The sequence below is a fragment of the Nesoenas mayeri genome (assembly GCF_963082525.1).
Source record: "Nesoenas mayeri genome assembly, chromosome: 2".
NCBI lineage: Eukaryota > Metazoa > Chordata > Aves > Columbiformes > Columbidae > Nesoenas > Nesoenas mayeri.
Window position 1 is genome coordinate 116,542,765 of NC_137543.1, and position 18,032 is coordinate 116,560,796.

Sequence of the window (18,032 nt, forward strand, 5' to 3'; positions counted from 1 at the left end):
ACATATAATAATTATGGCAAAATAAAGCATTATTCCAGAGCTTACAGTCTGAAAAACCATGAAGAAAGCAAACAGTGACTCAGAGGATGTGGTTTTGCACACATTTGATATTAATGACATGCAAGTTGGAATAAAGAGTTTGTGAAGCTCAGATGAAGACAAGTACACAAACAAAGAGGAAATTAAATGCAAGATAGTGAGATAATGATAAATGTACCAGGCAAGCATTTGGCAATAAAAGGGAAAAAAAAAAAAAAGTGCAATCAAGCAAAGCCAAATGAAAATTACGCTATGGAATGATGATAATACCTTCAAGACATTGTCAATTCTAATCAGGATGCAAAGGATATCCTGAGTATACAGGCTGAATCTTCAGAATATGCAACAGAAAAGCCATTGCTTTCTACAGAAACAGTGAATCTGTATACTCAGTTGCAGAGCATTTGACTCTTACATGAGTTGAAATTGCTGTAGGTATTTGAAGAAAATGGGATGTCCTCCCAACATGTTATACCTAGAACAGAGGAAAGTAATTAAAATAGTACAGCATCTGCTTTACACACTATCTATTGCATTAGAATAAGAAATAACTTCAAACACTGAAATACTCAGGTAAAGGAAGCATCACTAGGAATTTTACATAATCTAAAAATTACATAAACAGTATGATAGTCATTGAAAAAGCAAGATTTTTTACAAGGCCTATTTGGCCTTCTTTCCTGGATGAGCAATGTAGTCATTGTATTTGGGAAGCCAGCAGGGACACTTCAGCATTAGGAATGCTCTTAGCGAACCTTACAGCACAGGAATATCAGCTCTGGCAGCCAGCCTTACCAATCAGCATCAGAGCTGATGATACTTAGGAATGTGATAAGAAGAACGCCTGGCAGAAACTGTGGTAGTCCATAACAACCCCATCTCATTAGTCAATAAAACTAAATACAAACAACAAAGAGAGAGGAAGTTGGTTTTGACTTCAGTATGACATGCAGAGCAGTTGCTGACTTCCCAAAGCACCACAAGGATTTTGGGAAGGTAAAAGGAGCTTGTAGTATGCCAGCCTTTAAAGATATTAAGTCAGTATTAAGACTTGCAGAGTATTTTACCACATCTCTTTCAAACCTTTGACATATGCAAAGCATTGAGAACATTATGGAGGAAGAGGCAACAGAAGCATGCTATGCATGCAGTGTTTATTGGTGACAAGTTGATCCAGTGAGGTGAGATCGGGACCCTATTCTTACAAAAGAAACCACTGGTAGTTTTTGCATCACCTGATGAAACACATTGTCAAGGACTGTTTTGCAATAATGTTTCCACAGTCAAAAGGTCAACTCCATGATTGAGAAGAGAAATTCCCAAACAGAAAAATCCCAGAAGCTACAAAAATAATTTGAAAAATCACTACTATTCCAAATATCAGCAGCATATGATACTGAAACTGTAACATGTGAATTTATGTAATGACTTTGAGAAGGACCAGTGAACACAGAAGCCTTGTACCAGAAAAACAAGGTGGCTAACTCACAGTATGAGAACTGTAATGTTACCACAGAAATCCAGAAAGAAAAACACACAAAGTTTCACTCAAACAATGAAAGGATGTGCTAGTTTCAAGAGGATGTTGGACAAGAATCTGAGAATAAAAAGCACAAGATAAAGATGTGCTTATGTTCATGTCCATTGTTCCGCTAAAAAGATCGAAGACAAGAAAAGTGGCCCCATGTGCCTCCCAGGAATGACAGAATTGTCAAGGCAAATGTAACATAAAAATAGTATATACAAGCGACTGAATCACCATACTCAGGATACTGAGAATAGAAACTCTCTTGAGAATGGGGTCAGTCTGGAATAGAAAGAAACATGATGTACTAGCAAGACGGGCTGCAGCATGAGTAATCATGATAGCTGGGAGAAAACACAATACATGTGGCAAAATAAAACAAGTGTATAGCAACTTCAACAGGCATTAGAGCAAACTAAAGAACAGATCTTCTTACCAAAGGAAAACAAAACATGGAAACATACGTTAGTATTATAGGCTACTAGTTAGACTTCTGGGAACCATGCAGAATGCCAGAGGCTTCCATAGTGTCCATTGAGGATAGAGCAGCAAAGTGTTTAAACATTCCTGAACTATGTGGTTTCAGTCACAAGATCTTAGTTTACCTTAAATTAGATCATATATTTATTTGAGAACAAGAATTTGATTACATCTGACTGTCCCATACAATAGCCAGGCTAATAGCAAAGCTGAGTTTGCTGTACAGATTGCTAGGAGTATTGAAATTGTGCAAAGAGCAGAGAGAATATCTTGCATTCCGTTCTTGAATGTTGAAAATATTCCCACAGAAAAGTTTACTGCAGTTGAGTACAATGCTTGATGTCATGTTTAGTAACAGACTAAAGGACTGAAAGACTAAAACAGCAAGAAAATGGCCACAGATAAGAGTCTCATAATCACAGCCCTGATTTGTATCTGTATTGGTATTGGTATTGGTATTTGTATTTAAATTAGTAGTTCAAGATTACTCTTGTACTGAAAGCAAGTGACATGCTTGAAGAGAGAATTCCTGACTCGTATACCAAATCAAAGGGAAAAATTACCCATCTGGAGTGTATTGAAATTGTGTATACAGATGGTAAGAAAATACAGGCACATAGTGAAGTGTGTATCAGGAATAAAAAAATTGCCATAGTTCCTAACTAAGAGGTGCTGGAAAAAAAGAGGCGTATAAGTTAACATATCCCCATGTCTGCCTTTAATGACACTGAAATTCTTCATCACAAAGACATTTAATTTGAAAAGCTATGAATCTCTGGCTTGTTTGTTATTAAAGCATTTTTGTGTTTCTCTCCCTGCACTTTGTAATGTTATTGTCACTATTATATGAAGATTTCAACAGCCTTTGTTAGAGTTCATATCATCTCACTCCCCCAGAATGAGATATTTACCCCTCTTGCATTAAAAAATCCCTAACTTGGACTAATTTAACAGAAAGCTGTACATAGGACAAAACACTAGAAATCTGGAAGCAAAAGCAGTAATTTGGTAGCTATTGTGCCTTAGTTTTGTCCTCTTGGATAGGGACAACAAAATTAAGTGACTTTTCTAAGGTCTGCCATGGAACTGCTGTCAGCACCTGTTCTGCGATTGAGCTAAGAATCACCCTCATCAGAACCAAATATAAAATGTACTGTTTTCTAAAATCTAAATAAATGTTGCTTCAAAGCATACTTTTCTTGTGCTTACTTAAAGAAACTAGGTGACACCTACTTACGCATTCTGTTTATTTATATCTAGTCAACTACTAATTTACATTGAATAAGAAATGGAAAATTTATATTGCTTGTGCATTTTCAAAGCTCTAGCTTCATTGGTAATTACAGATCAACTCTGCGATTGCTGAAAACATATGCTCCAAAATAAACAGGGTCCAAATTTGTTAAAAGTAAGTAATTTTGCCATGCATATGCACATGGTATTTTTCAGTGCTTATGAGCCCTGTCAATTCTGTGGGAATATCCAATAAACCAGCAGAAATTATACCTGTGTGCAGCACTGATCTCTTACCACTTTTTGCAGACTCTCTATCAAACCCCTCAACAGCTGAACAGTGACAAAATATTTGACAGCCTGTGTTAACTAATGAAGCTTCATTTCCTCCAGATCTGTGCTTTGTGTCTACAGCCTTTGCTGTTTGAGGAGGTATGAAAGAAAACTGAAGCACTTATTGCAGAAAGCACTTTTCTGACATCCCTCTCCCAAATAGGGTAATGGTGGTGGTGAATTTTTTTGTGTGTGCGTGTGGCGCAGGATGTGTATGTGTTAGTGTATGTGTGTATGTTTGTTTTTCATTCATACTGAATTTTTACCTCCAGTGCGGTTAAAACCCCTGACCATCTGTTATCACACAGCCTAAAGAAACATTGAATCATTCCTGTTAACTATACAACTTCTGTAGTCAAATATGGTTGCAACGGATCGATGGGTTCAAAACTGTCAGGAGGTCAAGGTGAAGGTGGGGCAATAGGTAGAATGTAATTCTTTAACAACTTGCTCTAGAAAGCCAGACCAAACATCGTTAAATGTTTTGTCCTGCGAGAGAAAAGAATACTTGACTTTTTCAAGGGTTTTACAAAACCAAAACCAGCCAAAAAAAAAACCAAAACAAAACCCAAACCAGACCACCCTAGGATAATAAATAAAGTGAAAAGTCCACTGCTAAAAATGGAAAACATTTATTTCAAGGGCAAAATGCCATAACAAAGTGTCTCTCAATTAGGCGTTCGCCTCGCCCTCCCCGACCGTTAGCCCGCCATTGGCGGTTGCCTGGCAACCGGGCGGCTGCGCCCCTGACGCCCCGCCCACTTGGGCACATGCTGCTCACCCCCACCCCCCACCCCACCCACCTCACCCCCACCCCAGCGACCGCGCCCCGCAACATCCGGGAACTCCCCTCTGGCCCGGTCCGAGTGGACCCGCTCTGACGTATCCACCTCCTGGCCCAATGGCGGCTCCGCTCCGTTTCCGGCGTCTCCCCCGGTCTCCTGGATACGGGCGCGGGGTTGCGACCATCCGAGCACAGCGTGGGGGGGAGAGGGTATAGACCCCGGTGGAACCTGGCGGTGTCTAGATGCTACAGTAAGGGAAAATAAAACAGCTCCCGGAGCCACTTTGGCTGTTGTGCCGATGCCCCTCCCGCTGGGTGTATTTTATGGCGCGCAGGGACGAGTTTCCCCTCGCGACATTTCCAAATCCCTCCTCCCTTTTATTCGGCCATGGGACACTCCGGCCCGGGGGCGCGGTTCCGCCGATTTCGGTTGATGGCGGCGGCGCGGCGGCTGTAACGCTGCCTGGTTGCCCACCCCCCGCCACACAGGTACGGCTGTCGCTTGCCACCCGCTCCCCGCGGACGGCTAACGGCCGTTAGCTGACGGGCCGCGCACGTGCCTAACGGCCCTCCGCCCCGCCTGTGAGAGGCGCGCGCAGTCAGCCGCCCGCCCCCTTCCCCTCAGCGGCCTCCGCCCCTGCCCTGCTCACGGACCCGCCGCCACAGGCCTTGGGTCTGAGGGCAATCTTGGACCGGGGGGTGGCCGGTACCCCCCAGTGAAGGCTTCTCGAGGGGCTGGAGACTCGCCAGGGGATGCTCTGCCTTGTGCCGCCCTCACCTCTGCTGCAGGTGAGCCAGGAGGCTGCTGTGTCCCAGGGGCTGCAGTGCGGCACCTCAGGCCTGCCAGGCTCCTGACAGAGCTTTGACTGCAGGAGATCTCAGTTCAGAGTGTTGTGGACATTCTTTCCCCAAGAGAAGGAAGAAAAGCTGCTGGAACCATGTCTCTTTGGTGGTGTGGTTCTGTATCCTGCCCAGAACAAATGTGGTTCCCTTGGCAGCCAAAGTTTGCTGCTTTGCGTAATTCTGTGGAGTTACATACTTGTTTCACTACAGGTGGTGGTGTGACAGGCTTCCACAGTAGCTACCTCATCTTGAGATACTTACTTTCACTTTTTGTGTAATATAATTCGATTTCTTTGCATTTTATTTCAAAACTGATGAATATGTTCCAGCTGTTGAAAGTCTTTCATGGATCACTCTCCCTTGGCTGGCTTACTGAAACGATAGCATAGCCATTACTGTTCAGATTGAGGGATGCGAGATTTGATGTTTCTCTTTTGCCAACAGCCTCTTGCAGAGCTGCTAATGGAGACCTTGTTTGCAAGTACTGCCAGTCATGAGGTAGCAATGAAGGCTTCTCTGTCCCATGACCATGACTACTCCATTCCAATGTGCATTTGAATGTCATTGGTCTTGCTTTTGTCAGATAACCAGATATTTCTGTATTTGTCATCGAGCCTGGGATACATTCGGATGGTTTGTTGCATAAGTGGATGATAATGCCTTTCATATGACCAACATGAAGGTGTCTTCTGTCATCCAGTGCATATATGCTTCAGTCTTGTGATGAGATGCACATGTCAGATTTGAAACATTCTTGGGAAAGAAGTAAGGAGTGCAAGGAAAGGGTTGTGGTCTTAAACTTTGCAGAGGGAGACTGTGGGTTGGCCGTCTCTTTTGATGGATACATTTCTATGGCATTACTGTTCTGGAATTTTTGGTAGTAGAGGAAGACATTTTTGTTGGTTTTTTTTGTTTGTTGTTTTGTTTTGTTTTGTTTTTTGGGTTTTTTTTTTTGAGCTGTCCAGAAAAAGAACGTAAAGTATGGTGCAATGATCTGCATGAATCAGAAAAGGGAAGTAGGGAAATGGAGACCCCATCTGTTCTGATGCTGTATCTTTGTGCCTTATTTGGAGATGTATGGCAAAGTAACAATTATATAATTACCTTGTTATCATAGATAGCAATAGAAAAAACCCCAAACCTTCCTATGTTATGCTGGCTTTACCCACTTGTCTACTTAGTGCTCAGCAAAATCAAACTAATTTTCAATATCAATCTCAAGGCTTTTTAATTGTAATGGTGAGATTCTTTCTTCCTTTGAGAGGAAAACTTCTGTCTTGGATTACTATCTTTGATAAAGGAAATCCTGAAATGAGGTTCCTATGTATGCTGTAAACTCTTGATCATCTGTGTGATACTTGGCACCTGGCTGATGTTCTGGCAAGAACCAGTATTTTAGTGACAGATGCTTCGTTGTCTGCTGCTGCTCAATAATGCTTTGTTGTATTTTCACTTGAAGTCCTGTCTGAAAACTCAGGAATTCTTTAATTTTCATTTTGGTCTTCAGTTTATCACTCTGGGAGCTTTGTGTCTCATGGAAGAGGCGAATTGAAGTTGAGTTTATGGCTTATGATTAGGCATTTGGCAGCTGTACTGCTTAAGCAGCCCTTCCTTTTTGTCCTTGCTGATGATTTCCATTGCTCCAATATGCTGCTTTTCTATGGTTGTACGACACCTATGTTGAGAAGTGGTCTTGTTGAAGAAAAAACAACAGTTTTATAAACAAAATGGAAAAAGTGCATTGGAGCCCCAGTGCCCTAATTGATAAAGCATTGGCCTCCTAAGCCAGGACTTGTGGAATCAAGTCCTACTTGCGGTGACCCCCTCCCAACAGGTGCCTCTGTTCAACAGATATGAGGCCCTGAATGGGGAATGCAGTGATCTGAGGAACAGGGGGGAGTCAGGTCCTTGCTGCACAGCCTAGGAAGAGGGTCTGTTCCCGAATAGGAACAGAACGGACCAAACCTACCAAATAGGCCTTGCAAGCAGAATTAAACTACAACATTGAGGAAGGTGGTAGGAGGTGACGTGGGTTATCTTTCCTCCATCAAAAACAGCTCCTGCAAAGCAAAAAAAGGCAGGTCGTGATTACGGGTGACTCCTTTCTAAAGAGAACGGAAGGCTCAATATGATTGACTTGACTGAGGGAAACTGCCTCTCTGGGGCAAGGTTAAAGCTGTAAAAAAACGTACTACCTTGGTTAAAGCCTAAAACCATTTAGGGACATGGTGTAGTGCTAGAGTGGGGTGGACTCAATGATGCTTCCAAGCAAAACGATTCTATGATGTTCTATGATGCATTTGTGTAGAGTAGATTAATTTGTGTAGAGCAGCTGGAAGAACTGGGCATCAGAGTTGAAGTTGGCCTGAAGCCGGAAGAACTAACTAGTCACTGGGGACTAGTTAGCAACATTTCCTATTTCTGGAGTATGCTGGTATTGGCATTCTGTATATCTGTGCTCCACAGCCAAGGAGCAGGATGGAAAGCTGACAGAGAACTCAGTTGCTTCAATATTTTGCTGTCAGTTCTCCCATTGCTACAAGTATCCTCTGAGAAAATAATTGTGGAACAAAAGAATTAACTATGCTTTTATGAAAAGTATCTAACTATTTAAATGTACAAATGCCACTTCCTGGGTTTGCAACAAATGACAATTGCTGTGTTTTGTTTTGGTTTGTTTTTTTTTTCCAGTATGTAAATTAAAGCATATGCAATTCTCGAGACAAAAATGATAGTTACAAATATAAATTCCTGTGGAACTCCCCGATTCCCACAATATAACATTGGTCAACAAATTTGCACAGCTTCTATCTGCAAGGAATTGTTTCTATCCGTGAAAAATCCTTGCTGCTGAGTACTATAGCTGGTCAAGCTACATTTAGCTCAGCATTGGTAGGAACACTAATAATCACAAAGTCCTGTTTTTTTCAGTTACGTTGATTAAATCAGTTATTTGGTATTGTGAAAAGTTGCAGGGGCATGTTTGCCTGCAGTGCCCTTGGGAAGAAATGGTAATCTTATTTGGCAAGGCTTTCTGTATAGACTATTTTCATTTGAACAGCAGTTTTATGTAGAACATAAAATTGTAAGATTGGTAGCATGATTTTTTTATTTTTTTTTTTTTTTTACAGATAAAATATTTGGAATTTGTAGCTATTCACCCATCTGTAACTTTTTGAATATATTAAGAGCTTTGGAAATGGAAAATAATATTTTCTGTTCAAAAATTTGATTGTATTTCTTGAGAGGAGGCCTTCTGTCAAGTAATTATTTTCAATTTTACTGAAAGTATATAATCCCTGCTTTTAAGAGTTGGAAGAGTAAATCCTATACATCAGTGACTATTAAATTTGAATGCTTCCCCCCCTCCTGCTTTCTTTAAGTGTTTATTTGTTTATGAGACTAATGTCATGTTTCCAATCCATTGCCTGTAAAGCATCCTTAAGTATGGAGAACTTCATTCTGTATGAGGAGATTGGAAGAGGAGATAAGACCGTTGCTTATAAAGGAAGAAGAAAGGGGACAATTAATTTTGTTGCCATTCTTTGCGCAGATAAATGCAAAAGAGCTGAAATAACAAACTGGGTAAGTGTTGTTTTTTACCTGCTACATCTGGGAAAAGGTACAGTTTACAAAGTCCTTGTAGCACAGGTATAGAATCAGAGAATATTTTGAATTGGAAGGGACCTTCAAAGTTCATCTATATAAAGGTAATACAAAAGAGAATTACTTCATGCTTCTTTACATGGAGTTTGTCACCGTTTAAATCAGCTTTATAAGATTTTTAATTCCTGTACTTCAAATAGTCTTTAATGTCTTTATTTCTTCATCTGATTTTGTTGTTGTTTAAATAATACGCATATATCTATGTTTACAGGCTTGCTGTTCCTATGATATATCAGAGAACTTGTAAAAACAGTTACTTGCATGTAGTGGTTTGCTTTATTTTGTTATCAGTTTGCGAATCCAGTGGTAATAATACCTTCCAGTAGATAATCAATTTCCTACTTACCAAGAAAAAAATATTTTTGATGAAGGAACAGCATTTAAGGTAAATCAATTCTGGTTGTAAAAGCTTGGCAAAATTTTAGACATACCTTCTGGAACAGAAATCATAACTGATTTGACATTGCAAATATTTTTTTTCAGTAGATAAATTTTGCTTCTGTGGAGGGTTGACCCTGGCTGGATGCCAATTGCCCACCAAGCTGCTCTGTCACACCCCTCCTCAGCTGGACAGGGGAGAGAAAATATAACAAAAGACTTGTGGGTTGAGATAAGGACAGGGAGAGATCACTCACCGGTTACTGTAACGGGCAAAAGAGACTTGACTTGGGGAAATTAATTTAATTTATCACAAATCAAATCAGAGTAGGGTAATGAGAAATAAAACCAAATCTTGAAACACCTTTTTCCTGCTGCTCCCTTCTTCCTGGACTCAAACTTCACTCCCATTTTCTCCACTTGCTCCCAGAGAGTGGGGATGGGGAATGGGGGTTGTGGTCACATATTGTCTCTGTTGCTCTTTCTTCCTCACACTCTTCCCCTGCTCCAGCATGGGGTCCCTCCCATGGGAGACAGTTCTCCACAAACTGCTCCTGCCTGGGTCCCTCCCATGGGGTATAGTCCTTCAGGAACAGACTGCTCGAGCCTGGGTCCCCCATGGAGTCACAAGTCCTGCCAGGAAACCTGCTCTGGTGTGGGCTCTTTGCTCCATGAGGCCACAGGTCCTGCTAGAAGCCTGCTCCAACATGGGCTTCCCATGAGGTCACAGCCTCCTTTGGGCATCCACCTGCTCCAATGTGGGGTCTTCCACAAGCTGCAGGTGGAGCTCTGCTCCACCATGGAACCTCATGGGTTGTGGGGGGGCAACATGCCTCACCATGGTCTGCAGAACAAGCTGCAAGGGGAATCTCTGCCCCAGTGTCTGGAACACCTCCTCTCCCTCCTTCCCTCCTTCTTCACTGACCTTGGTGTCTGCAGAGCTGTTTCACATATTCTTATTCCTCTCTCCTGCTGCTGTTCCCTAATAGGTTTTTGTTGTTGTTGTTGTTGTTGTTGTTTGTTTGTGGTTCTCTCCCCTCCCTCCCCCCTGGCCTCTTAAATCTGTTATCAGAAAGGCACAACCACCATAACTGATGGGCTCGGCCTTGGCCACCAGCAGGTCTGTCTTGGAGATGGCTGGCATTGGCTCTATTGGACATAGGGGACATTCTAGCAGCTTCTAACAGAAGCTATCCTTGTAGCCCCCTGCTACCAAAAGCTTGCCATGCAAACCCAGAACAGTTTCATATTTCATTTCATTGTTTCACTGATAATTTATTGGGTAATTAATGGATCTTCTCAATTTCAACATTTTTTTTCTTAGAAGCATATTCATCTTAGGAAGCCCTCAGAGGCACCTTACCTCTGGTGTTAAGGAAGTTTATTTTCCCCAGGTTTCTAGAAGCAGAGACTTAGGCATGGATTTCAGATGTTCTTCTTAAATCAGTAATTTATTTGCAAGGTACAGCATAGAGCAGCTTGAGCAGGGTGCCTCTGCTACAGTGACCTCGAGTAAAGAAAACCTTGGGCAATTATACCTTTGCAATCTAAGCTTCCCCCGCCTTGCATGTCAGTTTGGGACAATTGTAAAATTAGAGTCGGAGGTCTCCCTATTCTTCATTGGATCCTTTTATTTTTGTCAGGTGGGTAGTTTCTTGTCTCTGTGGGTAGTTGTTTGTCTTTTACCAACCAGAGCAGAGGTCAGTCGAAGTCTTGTATTGTTTTGCACTTGCAGCTGGGGAGAAAAAGAAGTCCTTGTCAATAACCAGAACATTCTTCTGTTTCTCTTCTTCTTTTAGACATGCCGTTTCATTCCTTTACTTATCTCTAGGGTTATAACTCCTGCTGACAATCAAAAGCTCCTTTATCTTCCTACCTGAACAAATTCTGAGGCCCATTTTTTTCTTAATGTGGCAGAAAGTTCAAAAGTTCACAGCTTCTGGCCTAAGTTACTTATGCTAAGCAAGTTCTTTGCAAGCAGTTTCTGAACAAGTCCTGTGAGAAGCAGTGTATCAAATAATTCAATCAGCTAAGGTAGTCTATTCCCCAACACTCCAAGAAGATACAGAGGCTTCTGTAGTGATTAGGCCATGTAGGTGTGATAGAAAGATAGATTTCCAGGGACCCTTGAATGATTACTTTTGCCTGATAATATTAGGAATGATGGAAAAATTTGTTTTTACTTTGTCTTACTGTATTCACCATATTGTCTAACACTTGTGTTCTCATTGAAAAGGAAAGTATCAATGCACATTTTACTCTAAATTCTGGTTACTAGTTTGTTATTGTTTTACTGATGCAGGAAGGTTAAATAGTGCTTATAATTTTTGGCTGGGGAACTTCCGTTTTTTTCCCTGTATATTTAAAAACAGGTGAGTTGGGCAGTGTCTGTGGGGAAAGTTGTCTTTCCTCAACGTACGTGTAAAACTAAAGTATTTGAACTAGAAAATAATTTGAGTGCACTGGAAAAGGTAAGAGAACAAGTAATTGATCTAGAGTTAAGTATTGTCTCTCCCCCCTGCCATAAGTCCATACATTTTGCTTCTCTTTGTTCTAGGTTCGTCTGACTCATGAAATCAGACACAAGAATATAGTGACATTTCATGAATGGTATGAAACAAGCAACCATCTCTGGCTTGTAGTGGAATTATGCACAGGTAAGATAAGCTCAAAAGATAAAAATTATAGAGTGAGTATTTTTTAAAGACTTCTTATAACTGTTTCTCCCCAGTAAATACTTAGATCTTTGAAAAAGTTTAATAATTATCTGATTATTAACTTGAGAATCAAATTTATATATAAAAATGTTTTTGCTTTGGAAACATTTTTAGAAATCAATTCAAGTAATATTTTCCCTCTGATTTAATGTATAAGTATGTTAAATGTTAACTGATGTGACATAATGTTGGATTTCAATAGCTGAAGAGATAGGGCTAATTGGGGGAACTTGTAAACAAACTGTGAGTAGTTGAAGGGTAGCTACATAAAGATTACTTGAGAAGCTTTCGAAGGACTGGCAGCTGTGGCATTCTCTTTTCATTTTATAGCACACAATAATAAAGAAAGCAAGGAGCAAACCAGGGTATAATGTATGAATGACAATATTATTCAAGTTACTTTTAAAATCAAATGCCAATTCTGTATCTCATAGTAAATTATATAAGATTTCTTCCTGTTCAGTAGAAGTATTTTGACTTTTTATGTTAAGATGTTAATTTGGGAGCTCTGAGGACTCAAAAATGCATTAAGTGATTCACTGAGTTTTCATATGTTCTCATCAATCTGTTAAAGAAATCCTTCAAAGCTTTCTGTAATTGTGATGACTGCATGTTTTAAACTCCAGATAGCATGCTTTACTCCACGTTGAAAGAAGAGGGCCAATTGTGCAAATGATGTGTGTTAAGATGTTGGTATCTGGAGTTTGTTTCATAGTAAAAGTCCGTATTGCACACAGCCTTTTTTCTATACAGAATTCTGTTTCAAAAATCACTGCAGAAGAAAAGCTACAAGTTCTGGAAAAAAATGAGGTCATTCTTTCAGTGATTAAAAGTGAAGTTAATGGCTCATATAGAGGCTTTGGTCTCTTTTCTTAGTACAACTTATGGGCATATATTTAAGTAATTAGACAGGCAGCCTCTTTCTAAGTACAGTTTGAACAATTATCATATATTTTTACCTTGCAGTATTACCATTTGCTGCAAGGAGAGTGTCTTGAAGTTAACTTACTTATAAATAGAATAAGACATGGATTTCTCATTAATTTTGTAGAGCCTCAAAAGCGGCTTTTGAAATATGGAAGATCTCTCTCACTTGTCTCAAGGTGACAAAGTGAGTTTCTCTTATCAGATGTGGCATATTTCTGTGTTGCTGCTTTCATTATTTTTTTTTTCTTTGTATGTTTGGTCATATTGTGCAATGATTCTATATGTAGTCCTGTAAAATACCTTATAAAACCAATAATTGAACATGATGGAACATTCTTTACTATAACTATGTAGTATGGGCTTGGTTTTAAAGGAATGACTCATTTACTAAATTGCATAAAAAAGCTTTAGAAAGAAACTAATTTTAAGATTCAGCAGTGTTGAATAATTTGAAGAATACTGTGATGACAGGCCTAGTCTTGCTATTCTCTGAAAGAAATTACTAAGTAAAGGGAAAAAAGCTTAGGAAAATCTATTCTGTGATTTGAAATTAAAAAATCTAGTATCCTTTTATCTGAAGAGCTGTCTCAATCCCTGTTTTCATTCAGGGATTTAAATTTGTGTGCTTTTTTAAATTCTGCATGATTTGGCTGAGATATAAATAACAGATAATGCAGGAAACCCATAGATAATTCATGAAATACAAACTAGTCCAAGGGGAACAGGTTTGGTGCACGAGTAGTAAAAGACCAAATGACGTTGAGGAAAGAGTTTTTGGGGAAGCTGGGAATGTGGAGTTTAGGATAGGAGACTGGGACAGGAAAGAGGAGAAGTGTTTGAGCAATGAGTGTGTGGGATATAACATTAGGAGAAGTCCAAGTCCCATGAACAGTTAGGACAGCAATGGCTCAAATGGGATGAGTGGCTTACCTGAGGATCAGTGGGATGTGAGGAAGTAAGTGATGGGGGAAGAATTTTTGCAAGGGCAGAGAAGTATTAATTGTAACAACCAGTGGGAATGAATTTGAAGCCCATTGAAGAACACAGGTTATAGAGTGTGTATGTGAAGGTTATTTGGAAGGGTTTGAAATATGGAAGATCTCTCTCACTTGTCTCAAGGTGACAAAGTGAGTTGGAAGGGTTTGTAGGTCTAATCTGATCAGAAACAGAGGAAGGGTTGGTTGGAACTTAGTGGAGAAGGAGCATGGTGATTTTTGAAGGACAGGGGTCTCATGTTAGAATGAGAAGTGCAAGGAGATATGAGTAGGAGTTGCTGGGCCAGGAAGCTGGGATTTGTGTGTGAAACCTGGAAAGTGAAGATTTGGTCCTGGTTATTTTTTGTTTGTTTGTTTTTCTTTAGAAATGAAAAGGAAAAAAAGAGAGAGAAAGGGATGAAAATGAAAGAACTGGGGCACATGAATCAAGGAAAGGACTGTACAGAAACAATATGTGTGAAGAACAAACAAAATAATTGATCTCTTGGATGTTCTTGACCTCAGGATCTCAGAATATAACCCAGTTTTACTGTTTCTGTTGTCTTTGAATTCTGTGGATAATTACATGTCATTAGCTTTAGCGCTTGTTCACAGAAGTTGATAGTCTGGTCTTGGTGGTGTTTATCTTTTAACTCATGCAGCAAGAATCTGGTTAAGGAATTTGATTAAACCTACTAGGTACTGTTACATTGTGATGTGACAGTTTCTGTTTTGTTTGTTGTTGTTTTGTTGTTGTTTTTTTTTTTCCCCTTCTGTTTCCTTTGTAAAATAAATCAATATTGAAGTATTTTTTAAGTCATGCACTAATTTTAATTACAGTAAAAATTAAGATTTTTCTCACAGTGTTGGAAATAGGTTTTTCTTTTCTGTGCATTTTAGATTTTCTACCTATTGGATAATCTCAGTAAATATTTTTATCTACTGAAAATTGCCTTTGTTTCGCACTTTTTGAAGAAATTTACTTAATGTTCTTTGGAATTATTTGTATGGCATCTTCTTTATGTGATTTGCTGACTATATGTAAACATATTTCAGGTGGTTCTTTAGAATCTGTTATTGCTCAAGATGAACATCTACCTGAAGATGTAGTGAGAGAATTTGGTGTTGATCTGATTACTGGTTTATACCATATTCATAAACTTGGAATTATCTTTTGTGAACTGACACCTGGAAAGGTAAGAATGAGTATTATTTGTAGGGGAAACTGCATGTTACTTTGTATACCATCAGTGTTTAATTCATTACTTCTATTTTATGGTTTGAAATAGGCTTACCTCAGGTAGCAGGCCAGCTGAGCTTTACAATATATGTGAAGACAATGAGAGACAAGTCTGTAGCTTGAATATTTTATGATCTAATAGATTTCTTTCTCTGCTGTATATTTGGTATGATAGATTCTTTTTGATTTGGTGTTCTGGTTTGAATTAATGAAGGATTTTAGTTCTCTGTCCTCAGACACAGAATTTCATTATTATGCCTATTTGAACATACTGCAGAATATGTTGAAGTCATAGAAAATCACAGAATCAGAGAATGTTAGGGATTGGAAGGGACCTCAAAAGATCATCTAGTCCAATCCCCCTGCCAGACCAGGAACGCTTAGATGAGGCTACACAGGAATGTGTCCAGGTGGGTTTTGAATGTCTCCAGAGGAGACTCCACAACCTCCCCGGACCGCCTGTTCCAGTGTTCTGTCACCCTCACTGAGAAGAAGTTTCTTCTCAAATTTAAGTGGAACCTCTTGTGTTCCAGTTTGTACCCATTGCCCCTTGTCCTACTGCTGATTGTCACCGAGAAGAGCCTGGCTTCATCCTCGTGACACTCACCCTTTATATATTTGTAAACATTAATAAGGTCACCCCTCAGTCTCCTCTTCTCCAGGCTAAAGACACCCAGCTCCCTCAGCCTTTCCTCATAAGGGAGATGCTCCACTCCCTTCATCATCTTTGTTGCCCTGCGCTGGACTCTCTCCAGCAGTTCCCTGTCCTTCTTGAAATGAGGGGCCCAGAACTGGACACAAAATGCTAATGAGGGAGTAAAGTTAACTAAACTTTCTTTGTTAGTAACCTATTGTATTGTTTCCAAATGCCATTTAAATTATTGTCTTACTCTTGCATAAAAATGCAAATCTTTATGGAGTTTATGATTTGTGTATGTGTGTGAAATTTATGTATAATTTTGTCAAGGTCCATATTTGATTTTTAATTTATTCAGTAACCAGAATATTGCTATAAACAAAAAACCTTGATTAGCAGTTATGGTTTTTGATCTTGAACTGTAAGTGATCAAGTTGCCCTTCTCTGAATTTTCTGTAAAATCTTGCACAGCTATACTCAGTTTCTGTCATTTGTGGGTCCAAAAGCAGTTTTTTAAAAAAACCCAGTGTGAATGAAGTGTAATGGAGATACCTCTCTATTCCTCCCAAGAAGAATGTTGCTGTAAAGTACTCCTTAGAAAATAAAATGCAGAATGCTAAAATAGGACTGTTGTGTGTGTTTGTTTGTTTTTTCCCCTCCCACCATATAACTGAATGAGCTACTTCTCCAAACAACATTTTTGGGAGTATGAGGCTTTTAGTTACGAGAATAGGCAGTAACCATATGAAGAAAACTCTCATGGTCATTGAACAAAATCTTTGAAATTTTCTGCTAAATAAAATTAGAAAAAAATCACCTTTTAATTTTTTTCTCAAAAGAAGCAATGTTTCTTTTTACTACACTTTTCCTATACAGTTTTACCCTTCTTTTACTTTCTTTTCTATAGTAACATCATTGGTCATTTAGATTTAATAATGAGGAAACCAAAGTTCACATTGGACCTCTAAAGAGTTCTATTGTGAGATTCTGTAATTTTTTGGTTGTAAGAAAAAAAGGCAATAATGGTGTTAACTTAAAAACTTTTCAGTGTTTTCAATTATTGTGATAATCTCTATGTACTTGAATGGATTGAGATTGTTATTTAAAAAAAAATGTTTTATACTTTGTGTTGGAAATTTCAGCAGTCATCAGTTTTAGTATATGATACTTTTATGTTGTATTATGTTTATTTTTCTAGATTCTGCTGGAAGGGCCTGGCACTTTGAAATTCAGTAATTTTTGTTTGGCTAAAAAGGATGGTGAAAACTTGAAAGAATTTTTCTCTTTAGTTGGATCTGAAGAAGGTGAAAGAGATGTTGGTGAAAGCATTCCACAAAGACACCTGCAAAGCAGATTTCGAGGTATAATATTTTTACTAGCCAAAATTAACTTTTACCGAAGAGACAGAATGAAAGTTTGAAAAAAACTTTGTTTGAAGTTATTTGGAGAGAAGACCCTGAAATAACATAGTTGTTCATCATTCTGTTGGGACTGACTACATTTCTAGAGAAACTGAATAATTCTGTTGTGTTATCATTTGTAAAGACTGATGTATTTGTCTCTGTCTTTGCGATGGAAACCATGATCTGTAAATTTTCTTTAAGCAGTTCTTACATAACCTGCATATAGGGAATTTTTCAAGTAAGCTCAAAACCAAAATGTTGACCTTAAGGAAGATTGTTCAGAGATCATAGCTTATAGAGGGACCAACACCTGCGATTGAGTAGAATTGAAAGTAACCATATTTACAAGTATATGGTAATAATTCTAAGTTTTACAAAGCCAGTTTAACTAAGAGCTGGAAAAATATACTTCTGTCATAAAATGTATGACATATCAGCAATTCCTGACCTTTCCTGTTTTTTGTAAATAGACTTCAGGTTATTTTTGGATTGAAGCTCATATGTAGTTGATTATAGACTGTTGTATACTTGTATTATATAACAAACTTTCAACATAACATAACTGGAACTGGCTTATTTTTAATTTCTTTTTGCTGCATGACATCAAATCCCTACAATACAGTTTAATATACAAACTGTCTATCTTGAGCATGTTTTCATTATTTTATAAAACGTTCTTGATTTATTTTCTTTCTAGAAAAAAATAAACAAAATTTCAAGAATTTAAAAAGCAAAACAAAAAACAAATCCCAAAACAAACAAAAAATCTCCACCCAAATAGAGTGTATGAATGAGATCTGAAATGTTTCAAAGTAGCTAATTAATTAAAAATATTAATTCTTGATTTGGTTTT

The 18,032-nt window shown here is 38.8% G+C and overlaps 1 protein-coding gene across 1 annotated transcript in view; it reads left to right on the forward strand.

The window, feature by feature from the left end:
- Positions 1-8,684: 8,684 nt before the first annotated feature.
- ULK4 (unc-51 like kinase 4) overlaps positions 8,685-18,032 on the forward strand; it is a gene marked incomplete at both ends in the record, with an annotated part of 236,773 nt that continues 227,425 nt past the window's right edge. Inside the window, 4 exons of the mRNA XM_080338597.1 lie at positions 8,685-8,822; positions 11,839-11,938; positions 14,956-15,095; positions 16,975-17,137. Coding sequence (XP_080194723.1) covers positions 8,685-8,822; positions 11,839-11,938; positions 14,956-15,095; positions 16,975-17,137 — 541 coding nt within the window. The remainder of the gene's footprint in view (positions 8,823-11,838; positions 11,939-14,955; positions 15,096-16,974; positions 17,138-18,032) is intronic.